The 13,321-nt window shown below is 46.6% G+C and overlaps 1 protein-coding gene across 1 annotated transcript in view; it reads right to left on the minus strand.

Annotated features, from left to right (window-relative positions):
* Nucleotides 1-857: 857 nt before the first annotated feature.
* LOC125427828 overlaps nucleotides 858-13,321 on the minus strand; it is a 49,999-nt gene continuing 37,535 nt past the window's right edge. The window contains exons 3-4 of the mRNA XM_048487384.1: nucleotides 5,801-5,943; nucleotides 858-1,628 (exon numbers count right to left, since the gene is read on the minus strand). Coding sequence (XP_048343341.1) covers nucleotides 1,375-1,628; nucleotides 5,801-5,943 — 397 coding nt within the window. The 3' untranslated portion in view covers nucleotides 858-1,374. The remainder of the gene's footprint in view (nucleotides 1,629-5,800; nucleotides 5,944-13,321) is intronic.

Genomic DNA, 13,321 nt, shown 5'->3' on the forward strand with positions numbered 1-13,321 from the left:
AACCTGCAGCTCTCCAGATGTTCATGGACTACAAATCCCATCAGCCCCTGCCAGCATGGCCAGTTGGTCATGCTGACAAGGGCTGATGGGAATTGTAGTCCACAAACATCTGGAGAGCTGCAGGTTGCAGACCCCTGCCATAGAGGTTTTGGTAGATCTAGCCTAAAACTTGGACCCCTGAATAACATGCCAGCCAGATTTCCCATTCTCGTCCCTCCAATAAAAAACCTACTTAGCACCATTAAACTGAGTCATCTGTGCTGCTTATAAACAATTTGATGCGAAAAGTCCCACATGTGGGATTAACGAAACCCAGTTATGACTTTATGGATGTGATTTAGAGATAGAGACTCGACTTAAGGTCATGTAGCAGGTTCATGCTCAAAGTGGGACCTGCATGTGGATCTACACCAACCGCTAAAACCACAAGGTTTCTCCTTAAGTTTTAGAGATCCTTTTGAAAATCAGTTTGGATCTTATAACCCAGGGTGCTCAACCTTTTTGAGCCTGTGGGCACCTCTGAAATTCTGACACAGCGTGAGGAAACGGCAACAAAATAGTTTTTGTTTTAAAAGGTTTTTTAAATGATGCACAGTCAGTCAAATTCACAATGGCCAATCAGAACCTGTGCTGGGCAGAAGAAGAAGAGTTTGGATTTGTAACCCCACCTTCTTCTCCTGTAAGGAGACTCAAGGAAGCTTACCAACTCTTTTCCTTTCCTCTCCCCACAACAGGCACCTTGTGAGGTAGGTGGGGCTGAGAAAGTTCTGAGGGAACTGTGACTAGCCCAGCAGGAATATGGGAGTGGGGAAACAAATCTGGTTCACCAGATAAGACTCTGCTGCTCATGTGGAGGAGTGGGGAATCAACCCCAGTTCTCCAGATTAGAATCCACTGCTGTTAATCACTACACCACGCTGGCTCTCACCAGGCTTCGCCCACTTTCTAAAAACACTTTGTGGGCCCCAGGAAAGGTGTTTGCAGGTGCCAAGGCTACCATGGGCACCCTGTTGGGGATCTTATTATTCCTGTGCACCTTGCAAACTATTTCAACATTATTTTGAAGAGCCAGCAAGCCCATTTCATATCGAGCTGACCCGTGAGATATAAGCTTCATCTAGAAGTACAGGAGATGCTTATGAAACTGAAGCACATCTGCCCAGCCTAAACTGTGACTGAAATACTGTTAAGACACAGGTCTTAAGCCCATGGTGATTGCAAATGTATTGGAACTGAGACCCAGATGTTATCAGCATCTTTACCACACTCCTTCGGACACCAGGAATGGACATTCAACACTCTAGCCTACCCAGCCTCCTCAGTCAAGCTCTGCAGCAGCCCAGCTTGGCGCCTCGAGGCCTAAGTGTATGTCAGTCAGTCGGTCAGTTGGGACTCCAGAACGTCTTCTTTTAGGCCAACAGGGATTGGCACAGCCCCTACCCACAACAGGGAGTCCTTGCGGGCAAGGTGGGAGGAGCAATAATCACCTAGTCGGGCGGTGCGGTTCAGGTGAGTGCTCAGACTGCGGCTGATGGCCAGGCGGGGCCTGCGGAAGGTGCCTGCATATTGGTGCAGGAAGGCGTGAACGCTGCGGGAGGTGCCGGGGCGCACGCTCTTCACTGTGGGGCCTGGGGGGAAGGGAGAAGGGAAGAGGGGAGCTCATGGGTGGACACATGGACAGACAGACACAGAAGGGAGTGGGAAGTGAGGCGTGGATGGGTGAAGGAATCAAGGGACATTGATCGAGGCCAGCACATGAAGCGAGGGCAGGCGGAGAACAGAAAACCAACAAGGGCACAAGGGCAGTGATAGGGGTGAAAATACCAGGGAGAGGCAGAAGCCAAAGGGGCAGAGAAGGCACGGGTAGGAGTCATGGAGAAGCAAGAGGAAAGTACCCACCCCACCAACAGATTGGGGAAAGATGGATCCAGGAATGAAAAGAAGGGAGGGCAAAATGTATGAAGAGGAATGGAAATCCCATGGGGACGCCAAAAGGAGGGGAGAAACACATGGACATGCACAGGCCAAAGGGAGAAAAACACACAGGGGAAAGGAAAGAGGGGGGGAAAGCAAACAAACCAAAGTCAGATAATACAAAAGGGGGGAGTTTGGCCGTGAAACGAGCAGGGGCAGGAGTCGCCACCACCACGGGGCAAGGAAGGAGAAAACAAAAAGAACAGGGAGAGGAAGGGGGGGGGGAAAGAGAGAGAAAGAAAGAAAAGAAATATGAAGGAAGGGGGAAAAAAAAGCAAACTGAAAATCAAAAACCAGAATGGAAGTCAAACTTAAGAGGGGGCCCTCAGCAGAAAGGCATGAAAGGAGCGTAACAGAGAAGGGAGGACTTACCTGAGAGGGTCAGCTTTCCCACCTGCCCAGGGCCCTGTCCCCAGTGACTCGGAGGGGAAGGGTGTTAACAGTGACAGAGAGAACCTGAGGAAACACAGTGGCTCCCCCTAGCAAAGGCCAAACCGCCTTTCTCTGGAATCAGAATTCGAATGAAGACAACAGGGAACAGGAGCGGTACTTACTGCACTTCACTGGACGGCCCCACCCCACAGAGCACGGCTCCCAATGCAGGCTCCTGGGCACTTTGCGAATTCTTTAGAATCCCGGCTTTTGTTCCGGAACAAATGTTCTACCCTCAGGGTTGCAGAGATAGCCTTTCAAAGAGCCAGGACAGCCATCTGTTTGGCATCACTGAGGAGGCGGTAGCAGGAGGACAAGAGACTTTTCGGGGGGTCAAGTTCACTTTCGGGGGGTCTCCCGCTGCTTTCCGAATGGACAACCGTCTCCACCGCCCATGTGCTTAACCTCCTGTCCTTTGAATTAATCCCCCTTGAAAGACGGCTTCTACATAAGTTTGCACAAGTTACTCTGCGTGCAGTAAACTGGAAGAATCTGGTTTGCGCCTCCCCCAAATTCTCATTTGGGCTGGTTTTGTGCTACAGCTCCTTAGTTTGATGGACAAAAGCATAAGCTGCAATGGGAGTCGCACCAAAGGGCTGTGGGCTGCAATTTTAACAATCCAGAAATCCACTGCAATTTAACAAGCCAGAGAACGATCTCTGTTTCCTCTGTTCCACTTCAGCTCATCTGCTGTCAACCCCTTTCGTTCTCCTGCTTTGGCTTCTGTAGCATCTGTCAAGTTCGCCCTCTGTCTAGAAGAGCAACTAATGCACCGCTAAAAGACAGCAAAAAAGAACCTCCGGGCACAGAAGGACTGACCAAGGACGATCTTTTCCTCAGAGCTACAAGCCAAAATTGAAGTTTAAACTGGAGCAGGTGAAAGGGAAGGAGGTAACAGATCCAGGAAAAAAAACACAGGAACGCCCACATTTATCAGAGATGCACATACCATGTTTCCCCGAAAATATATTATATATTAATTTTTGCTCCCAAAGATGTGCTATGTCTTATTTTCAGGGGATGTCTTATTTTTCTGTGTTCTGTTCGTCGGGCATGCTTCCAAACAGAAACTTTGCTACGTCTTACTTTTGGGGGATGCGTTATATTTCGCACTTCAGCAAAACCTCTACTATGTCTTATTTTCAGGGGATGTCTTATAGTCGGGGAAACAGGGTAGTGACTGCAGGGAAAATAAGTCTATTGTGAAAAAAAACTGCAAGGCCCCAAGCCAGCTTCCAGAGCTTTCCCCTACAGACACTCCCCTTATAAAACAGATAAGAGAATCTCTCTTCCTCCTGCTATGCCATCATCTCACTTCTGGAGCATAGGTAGCCGACCTGCAGCATTTGTGCCAAGCGATGTGGGGTGGGAAAATCTTTCCAGAGCTCTACTGCCCCACAGAAAGTTTTCCATTTCTAAAGCGCCATTGCTTTGTACACTTAACAACAATAAATGGAAGCTGTTCCCAATTCAGTAGCAAGTAAGCTTGACAATACCCAAGTTGTAATTCATGGTTCTCAGGCAATTATTCCTTCTAGGAATCGAATAAGATAAGGACGTGTACGTTTGGATTTATATCCCCTCATTCTCTCCAATGAGGAGACTCCAACTGGTTCAAAAATTCCTTTCTATTCCTCTCCCCACAACAGACATCTTGTGAGGGAGGTGGGGGTGAGGGAGTTCTGAGAGAACTGTGACTAGCCCAAGGTCACTTGATGACATGGACAGACACAGAATGCATACTCTTTTATCGGCCGTTTCCGCACGGCCACAGTAAGGGTTGGGTCCGCGTACATGACACCAACCCAACCCCTCTGGGACCATTCGCATGAACGGTCCCAGAACCTCCCGGGACGACGGCGCTGCACTGCGCCGTTGTCAGGTCGACCTACCTGCTCTGCGGCCCTCCGGCATGTCGCCGAGGCCAGGAGACACGCCCCCCTGCCCTGCGCAACCGCTCCGGAGTCGCAGGGCAGAGGGGGTGTGTCCCCAGGCCTCGGCGACGCACCGGAGGGCCGCAGAGCAGGTAGGTGGACCAGACAAGGGGGGAGGGAAGGTGCATTGGAGCCGCTGCCGTTCGCACGGCAGCGGCTCCAAGCCGCCATTTTCCATAAACCTCACTTGGGAAGCGAGGTAGGATAATGGTGGCTTCGCGCCCCTGTTTATCGGCTCCCTGGGGACGGGCGCTAAGGCCCTGTACCGACGCGTCTGGTATTTGGCCCGTGCGGAAAGGGCCATCAAATCTAAACTTAATTTGGCACTAGAACAACTAAAACGCATCATTTGTAGCTGCCAGAATATAACTTTGCATCAATTGTGGCCTGCTTGGAATTTCAAACTATAAATACCGAGTTCTGTATAAGCAAAACTGAAGTTCTGTTTCATCTTAGTATTAGACATACTAGCAAGTTGCTGGACCCTGTACTATCTTAGCATGCTCATTCCAAAAAGGGGGAAATCCTCTTTTTTTTTCCACCAGTGCTGAAAATTTCCATCACAAAAACTGGGGAGAAGGGAGGAAATTCTTTCATGCCATTCATTTTCAGCCAATGAAACCTTGTCTCAAAAGATTTTTTAAAACATTAGTATGAGGGAGGGTTTCGGCACTTCCCAAAACTTCTCAATTTTCCCATTCAAAAAATTTGTGGGAGGGCACTTCGGGAGACCTCCCCACCATCTGTTCCCCCACCATGAACCTTCATGTCACGGCGGGGTGGGGGGGGGGGAGGACAGAGGAGCTAAGGAACCCATTCACCTGACCTCTGTTACCACTGGTTCAATGTTGATGGAGGTTGAGCACCTTTTCAAAGCAAAGTAAAACTCTGTTCCCCGCCCCCCTGGTAAATATTTTGCAACCAAACTTTAAATGATAGGCTGGTTTACATCTGAAGATCTTTAACTGTTTTCACTCAATGCGGTTCCCCGAGCGTTGGTAAACAATGGATATCATTGCCTAACGTAGCCATACTTTAAAAAAAAACTTGTTTCTTCGCACAATCATTATGAGAAAAAAGAAAACAAGTTGGAACTTTATATGCCTGTTTTGTTTTGTTTTAAACTGACCCTTATGGAAAAGTACGACGACGACAGAATAAACCTACAAACTCCAGGAGATGCTGAGCAAAGCAAAGAATTCCCCTCATGGAACCACCAAAAATCCTCACGCCAAAGCCAAAACACCAAGACATCTTCAAGGTGAGGTGCGGTTCAACTTCACAATCTCAAGGCCTAGAAGAGTGTTGTTGTTGTTGTTTTGAACTTTTTCAGGCCAAAGGATTCTAAAGCATTTGGCAAACTGTTCACTGGACACCGTGCTCTGCAGTTAAATCCTGCTCCTATGGAACTTCAGAGACGCTCGCTATCTGCCGCCATTCGCAAGAACGGTGGGACTCACCATTGTCGCTGCTGTTATTTTCCTCTATGTTGATGGGTTCGTTGAGGTTTTTCTCTACTGTCCTGCTCCCCCGCAGCGTCATGGACAGCTGCCTCTTGATCTTTTTCATTCGATCCATTGCGGGGAAATTCCTAGTGTCACTGCTGCAGGAGCAAAAGAAAAAGAAGGTTACGGCACACTAGACGTAGGGGCAGTTGTGTCTTGATACGGCCTAAGGATGGTGCGATCAAACATTCGATTTTGAACCTTTCTGCTGATAAAATTTTGAACCAATCAAACATTCGATTTTGAACCTTCATCCCCCTCCTTCTTTCTCCTCGGTTACCTTCCCTTTTTCTCTTCCCTTTAATTGTTTGAATGCGATTTTTAAGGGACAGAGCTCAATTTTAATGGCATCAGTGGAACTAATGGTGCTGGGATATATTGTGGAATGTTATTGACTTTAGGATGTTTTAATGTTGTATGCCACCCTGGGGCCCGTCTGGAAAAGGGTGTCCTCTAAAACAAACAAACAAATAAATAAAAATAAAAGGGATTACTATGGAGCATCCAAAGAAACAGCTAAAAGGATTTCAAAATCAGCATCAGTAACCCAAGTGCAGACCCAAACAGAGATTTACACCAGCACGTTAAATTGAAACAATTTCCTGGCTAGATTGTGGCCACTGAGCTCCATACTTTGCTTTAGTGAGTGATTTATGCAATTATTTATTTGTTTGTTTGTTCGTTTTATTTCACTTATGCTCTGCCCTTTACTGGCAAAGCCAGGGTCACAGTGGCCTACAGCATAGCAAGGTAGTTCATATATATATATAATTCATTAAATTTATTTATTTATATTAAATTTATTTATTTATACTAAATTTATTTAATATTATATTAAATTTATTTATTATATATTATATATTATATAATATGATATATAATATATAATATAATATATATATAATAGGATTATATATATGAATTTAAATTTATATATATATAATTCATTAAATTTATTTATTTATACTAAATTTATTTAATATTATATTAAATTTATTTATTATATATTATATAATATGATATATAATATATAATATAATAGGATTATATATATGAATTTAAATTTAAGATGATATAAGATGATATAATATGAATTTAAAGCATGCAGTTACAATAACCTCCTGTCCTAATCTAATACAGTCAAATGCAAGATAAAGCCAAATCTCAAAAATGTCCAAGTCTCAAATTGTTCTTGATGAGGTTGGTAGAGGTAAAAACGCCATTGTGAGAAAGCAGGCCCTGGAGGTACGACAGCTCACAATCCTGAACAGTTCTGAGCCACGTGAATCCAGGCGAAATATTCTTAAAGCTCTGAATGAATCCCAACTGAAAACCTCTCTCGTCACTGGCTTCAGAGCAACTGAATCCAAGATGCTCCACGGGTGACCTCCGTTCAGTCACTCTGGATGTACCTCATAGGGTTACTGTGGGGACAAAATGGTGGAGGGAAATCCACATAAACTCACTTGAACTTGTGGAAGAAGGATGGGCCATAGATACAGGCATCAGCGGCGGGGGGAGGGGGGGGTGTTACTCAGAGCATTAAGAAATGGGTTATGCAATCAACCTTCTTGTTTTTCCCCAACTATAATGTGACAACCGTGACAAGTTTTTGTCATCACATCTATTAGCTTCCTAGCTAATTTTCAGGGATGGATTTCTTGTCTCTCCAGTTCCATAATAAAGTCAACGTAACCTAGCAGTTAAAGGCTTTGCAGGCCCAGCGCCAGTGAACTTGTCGTCACTGGGGTGGTGGTGGGGGAGTGCTAATGCGCCACCTTAAAAATACTTGCAAATATCAGCTTTGCAATAAAGTGCGTACAGAACTAATGCTGCTTTTTGACAAACGAAGCCACAAATGCAACATCTCTATATATAAAAAGCTAACCGTGTATTTGTTGATGATAGTATACCTCAGTAACTGCTGGGCTAATTCCTCTGAAAATTCCCAGCCACTATATTCAGCCAGGTGAGAATGTTTTTAGATGTTCACATACCTGAAATTTCACACCTGGCCCAGGTAAAACGCTTTTTTTCTGGCGCTCCATGGTGAAGGACATGCAGCTGCCTGTGTGTAACTGTCACTCTTAGAATGTTCGTGCAGCTTAGAATGTTCACTCAGATGGCCAGATATGAGCAGTGAAAACAGTACATAGACAGTAACTCGAGTGGAAGTGAAACACATACACACACAAACACATGAGGGAGAGGGAAGGAAGGGAGAGGGAGGGGTGGCATGCAAGGGAAGAGAAGTGAGAGAGGGGAGAAAGTGAGGGGTGGCATGCAAGGGAGGGGAGGCAGAGGCCCAGCATCTTAATATGGCCCACCCACCCTAGCAGAGGAAAAGGGAAGGGAAGTAGGGGGAGGGGTGGCATGCAAGGGAAGAGAAGTGAGGGAGGGAAGAGAGTGAGGGGCGACATGCAAGGGACGGGAGGGAGGGGCCAGGCACCCTTGATTCCCTGAATACTGCGGTTACAGTTAAGAAAACCAGGCACGCATTACTCAGGAGTAAGCTCGGTACAGCAACCGTGACATACTTTGAATGGCTGCGTCGCGCCCCTCAGAGGGTTTCCTCAGAAGTGACACCCAAATTTACTCCCAGGTAAAGGATCATGACCAGCCAGCCTAGATGTGTGGGAGGGGTGCCTTTCCATCCCCCCCCCCCCCAGGAATGCGGGCACACACATTAAGTGGGATCCTCACTCACGTATACGTCCAGGGGGGCTTTTTCAGCACCAAAGGTAGAATCAGAAAGGTGAGGTCAAGCACTGTGGTAGTTAGCCACAGATGACTACCTTCACAGGTGCCACACAGAAAGTGTTCAATGGGGCCACCACACCGTTTTCTCCTGCCTGAATCCAGCCAGAGTTCTTGTGTCCTGAAATACCTAATTCTTCCTCTGAAAGTGGTTGCGAAAATATGCATCTTTGAAAGAATGCAGTAGGGTTGCGCTGTGGTGCGGGCGACTGTTATGTCCAAACAGGGTTGCCAATCTCCAGGTGTGGCCTGGAGATCCCCCACAATCACAGCTGATCTCCACTCCAGAGTTTCCCTGGAGAAAATGGCTGCTTTACCCAACTGAGGTCCTTCTCAACCCCAAATTATACCCTCCCCTGGAGCCACCCTAAACATCTTCAGGAGTTTCCCTACTTGGAGCTGGCAAGACTAGGGGTTTGGCTGCCGTCACCACAAAGCATAAGAACATAAGAACTAGCCAGCTGGATCAGACCAGAGTCCATCTAGTCCAGCTCTCTGCTACTCGCAGTGGCCCACCAGGTGCCCTTGAGAGCTCACATGCAGGATGTGAAAGCAATGCCTTCAAGGCTAAGCGTTCTGAGCACCTGGTCTGTTAAGGCATTTGCAATCTCAGATCAAAGAGGATCAAGATTGGCAGCCATAAACCCACTTCTCCTCCCATAAATCTGTCCAAGCCCCTTTTAAAGCGATCCAGGTTAGTGGCCATCACCACCTCCTGTGGCAGCATATTCCAAACACCAATCACACATTGCGTGAAGAAGTGTTTCCTTTTCTTAGTCCTAATTCTTCCCCCCAGCATTTTCAATGGATGCCCCCTGGTTCTAGTATTGTGAGAAAGAGAGAACAATTTCTCTCTGTCAACATTTTCTACCTCATGCATAATTTTATAGACTTCAATCATATCCCCCCTCAGACGTCTCCTCTCCAAACTGAAGAGTCCCAAACGCTGCAGCTTCTCCTCATAAGGAAGGTGCTCCAGTCCCTCAATCATCCTCGTTGCCCTTCTCTCTGCACTCCTCCTCAGTTCTTATCCCTCCTTCAATATCCTTTTTGAGATGTGGCAACCAGAACTGAACACAGTACTCCAAGTGCGGTCGCACCACTGCTTTATATAAGGGCATGACAATCTGACAACAGGATCCTTCCAATGGATGTACAGAATTTCTACATTTGCAGACAGGCCCAGAAGGGCAGGGCAGGTAAGTGAGGTTACAAGGTGAGCTAATTAATAGCTACCCGGGCACCACCCAAAAGAAGTGTGATTTTGCTTCTTGGGCACTGCCCAGTAATACAAACACAGGCACTGCCAGCATGGTGTAGTAATTAGGAGTGGTAGACTCTAATCTGGAAAACCAGGTTTGTTTCCCCCATTCCTCCACATGAAGCCTTCTTGGTGATCTTAGGCTAGTCTCTCAGCCCCACCTCCCTCACAAGGTGTTTGTTGTGGGGAGGGAAAGGGAAGGCATTTGTAAGCCACTTTGAGATTCCTCAAAGGTAGAGAAAAAGCGGGATATAAAAACCAACTCTTCCAAGTTAATATCTCCTCAGGCCCTCATTGACAGGGATCTTCTGGACTTAGGACATACAAGCACACAGAGTGTGGGCAGCTGATTTCTTTCAACAGCCAGAAGCGCGTATGTGGGGGAACACGAATAGGCCGGGAGCAAGGAAGCACTTGTATTTTCGATCTGCCTCATCAATCATGCGTCATCCACTGCACAGTTACACAGACCTTATCCAAGGGGAATTTGCTTCCCCACCTCCAAAGCAGTAGCTTTCCAACTATGTTCTAGAGACCCCTACAATTCCTTGGTGTCTTTATTGAGGCAATAGCAGACACACTTTGCTGAGAGGTTTCCTCTGCCCTCCTGGGGAGATCAGGGCTGGGTATGTTCTTGGGTGCACTCTCAGTTTCTGTGGCATGAGCACAATGCCCCCAGATCTGGCCAGAACCCTGAGCTCATCAACATTTCCCAGAATCCTCTGCAACACAAAGAGGCTGCGCAGCAGGCATGGCAGAGTTCCTGGTTTGATAAGCAGATGTGGAAAGTGTTCCCCTCTTAGCAAGTAATAGGTTTTGTTCCCTACTTATTACCATATTTGGAGAGGAGAAGAAATTTCCCCTCAGGTCAATTTGACTAGCAAGACAATTAGCATAATTCATTCTAAGCACTTAATTGAGAGGGTGTGTGCGTACATGCGCATCAACCCTGCACAAAGACCCGACCGTGACACGGCGCCGAGAGAAAAGATGATTTCATCTGAGGTTCTGAACCAGCCAGCGCTTGGTCAGAAGCTGTGGTTGTGGGTTTTCCTAACTGCTTCCTCTTCCTCTTGAGCCTTCCTGTAACAAAGGGTAGGATTTAAATCAACACCAAAGGGCTGGCACATACGAGGAAAGCACCCAGTCTGGGCATGCAACTGACAGATGGCATCCAAATGTCACCAAAACTGTAGATGGTGGATTTATTTGGGGCCAGGGCTCTTCCAACATAACACAAGCCCCTGTTCTGAGTTACGGAGGGAAAGACTCTTGGCGCTGCGATTGCCAATCAGGTTCATCAGAAAGCCACAGATCTCCTCTGCCATAATTTTGGGTGACAAAGCCAAAATATGCCGTTATGGAATATCAGATGCATGATACCCACTCAGATTATTAGTACAGCTGTGAAGAGGGCAGGAGATGGTTTAATTCAGGGGTCTGCAACTGCGTCTCTCCAGATGTTCATGGACTACAAATCCCAGCAGCCTCTGCCAGCATGGCCAATTGGCAGGGGCTGATGGGATTTGTAGTCCATGAACATCTGGAGAACCGCAAGTTGCAGACCCCTGGTTTAATTCAATCGCCTCAACACAGCCTGCCTTTCACCAACCTCCGTGCAACCCATGAGCCACACACCGGGCCTCAAACAGGAAGCCCACAGCCTCCGCAGATTGTTGACTGATCCGAAAAACAAACCCCCAGCTCAGATTGTTCTTTCCCCTTTATCTACAGATTGAAATTCACAAATGCTCTTTTCACCTTCCAAGGGGTCTCTTGCAGAGCATCTCCCAACATCTTGCAACTGCACCAAGTTCCGGGTCGGGAACAGAGGTGGGAAAATTCAGGGCAGACGGGTTGCGAAAAGGGAGGGTTGGCAAAGAAATGCAAAGCATCCAAAAGGAGCACATTCACATTTGGGGACAGGAAGGAGTGCCACTCACTACCCCATCAGAAGTCTCTTCCTGCATTCGTTCTTGAAAAAGTTCAGGGCTAATGAGAACAAAATACCCACCCCACCACACATACATGCAGATCGCCTGATCAGAAGAAGGAAACATTCCCCTTAGGGTAAACAGCAGCTCCAAGTGATCGCCAAACCTGGCTCTGCAACTTTTTTGGCACGATCCCGTCTCTGCAGTCATCCCTGAACAGATAAGATGACACTTATCCGCCAGGTAAGTTTCACAGTTCAGTCTACACACTGCTGCTAAATTCCTTTCTGCAGTGATAAACTGCTCAGAGGGGCCCTCTTCACTCTGCCTAGAAACACGCTATATTTATTCTTCAGTGCTGATTAACACACAAACACACACAATTCCTATATATTGTAAAAGAAAATCCCTGTTAATCTGTCACGGCTACAGCTGCAGAGTCACGCGGCACCCTTAAAAGACCAACTTGAAAATCCAACTTGCATTCTCCAAGTGTACATAGTTGTGTCCAATAATTAGAAATCTGGTTCTGGTGGTTTTTCCGGGCTGTGTGGCCGTGGTCTGGTGGATTTTGGAACACATCCCGAAAAACCCACCAGAACCAGTTGAATCCGGCCATGAAAGCCTTCAACAATTAGAAATCCCCTCCAAAGACAGACTGAAGTGGGCAACTCTCGCCAGCCCCATATTCTATTCTTTCAGATAGACGGCTTTAACTGATCTCTGTGGGAAAACAGGCTCCTGTTATGTGCCACATTATGACTGCAAGAAGTAAAAATATCGTATTTTCACACTGTGGGGTAAATCAGAGCGCCTTGTTACACCATCGTTATATCAACTCCTGAGTCTCTGGTTCACAGAGAAATCCTGATATCCTAGGTGAGTCAGTCCCAAGAGTCTAATTATATCTGTCATCTATAAATGCACGAGGCACCATGAAACCATTCCAAACGTGACTTCCTACTCCAAAACCCCAGCATTTAAAAAGAAAAAGAAAACACAATTGCACACACAATGGGGAACAGTAAAGGAGGATGAAGTGTGGACTTTCTTAGCAGAGACTTCCTTGGGGAAGGGCCGTGGCTCAGCGGGAGAGCAACTGTTTGATATGCAGAAGATCCCAGATTCGATCCCTGGTTTCTCCAGTTAAAAGGATCAGGTCAAGGAAAGGCCTCACTCTGAGACTCTGGAGAGCAGCTGCCAGTCTGAGTAAACAATACTGATTTTGATGGCCCAAAAGTCGACTCAGTTTGAGGCAGCTTCATGCGTTTGGGTGATAACGCCAGTGCTAAAGGTCCCTTAAAATAAACAAAACAAAATTAGTATGGATGTTTGTTTCTATTGTTGTTGTTGTTGATGATGATTGTTTGTTGTTGTTGTTGTTGTTGTTAGATTTGATAGACCGCTGTATCCCCGAAGGGCTCAGACCGGTGTACACATTAAACAAAAGACAACGAATAACAGCATACAGACAAATCGAATAACATCATTAAAATCCAAAGCATACGACTGTTTCAAAAGACA

This window comes from Sphaerodactylus townsendi, linkage group LG03 (genome assembly GCF_021028975.2).
Source record: "Sphaerodactylus townsendi isolate TG3544 linkage group LG03, MPM_Stown_v2.3, whole genome shotgun sequence".
In the NCBI taxonomy this organism is placed as follows: Eukaryota; Metazoa; Chordata; class Lepidosauria; order Squamata; family Sphaerodactylidae; genus Sphaerodactylus; species Sphaerodactylus townsendi.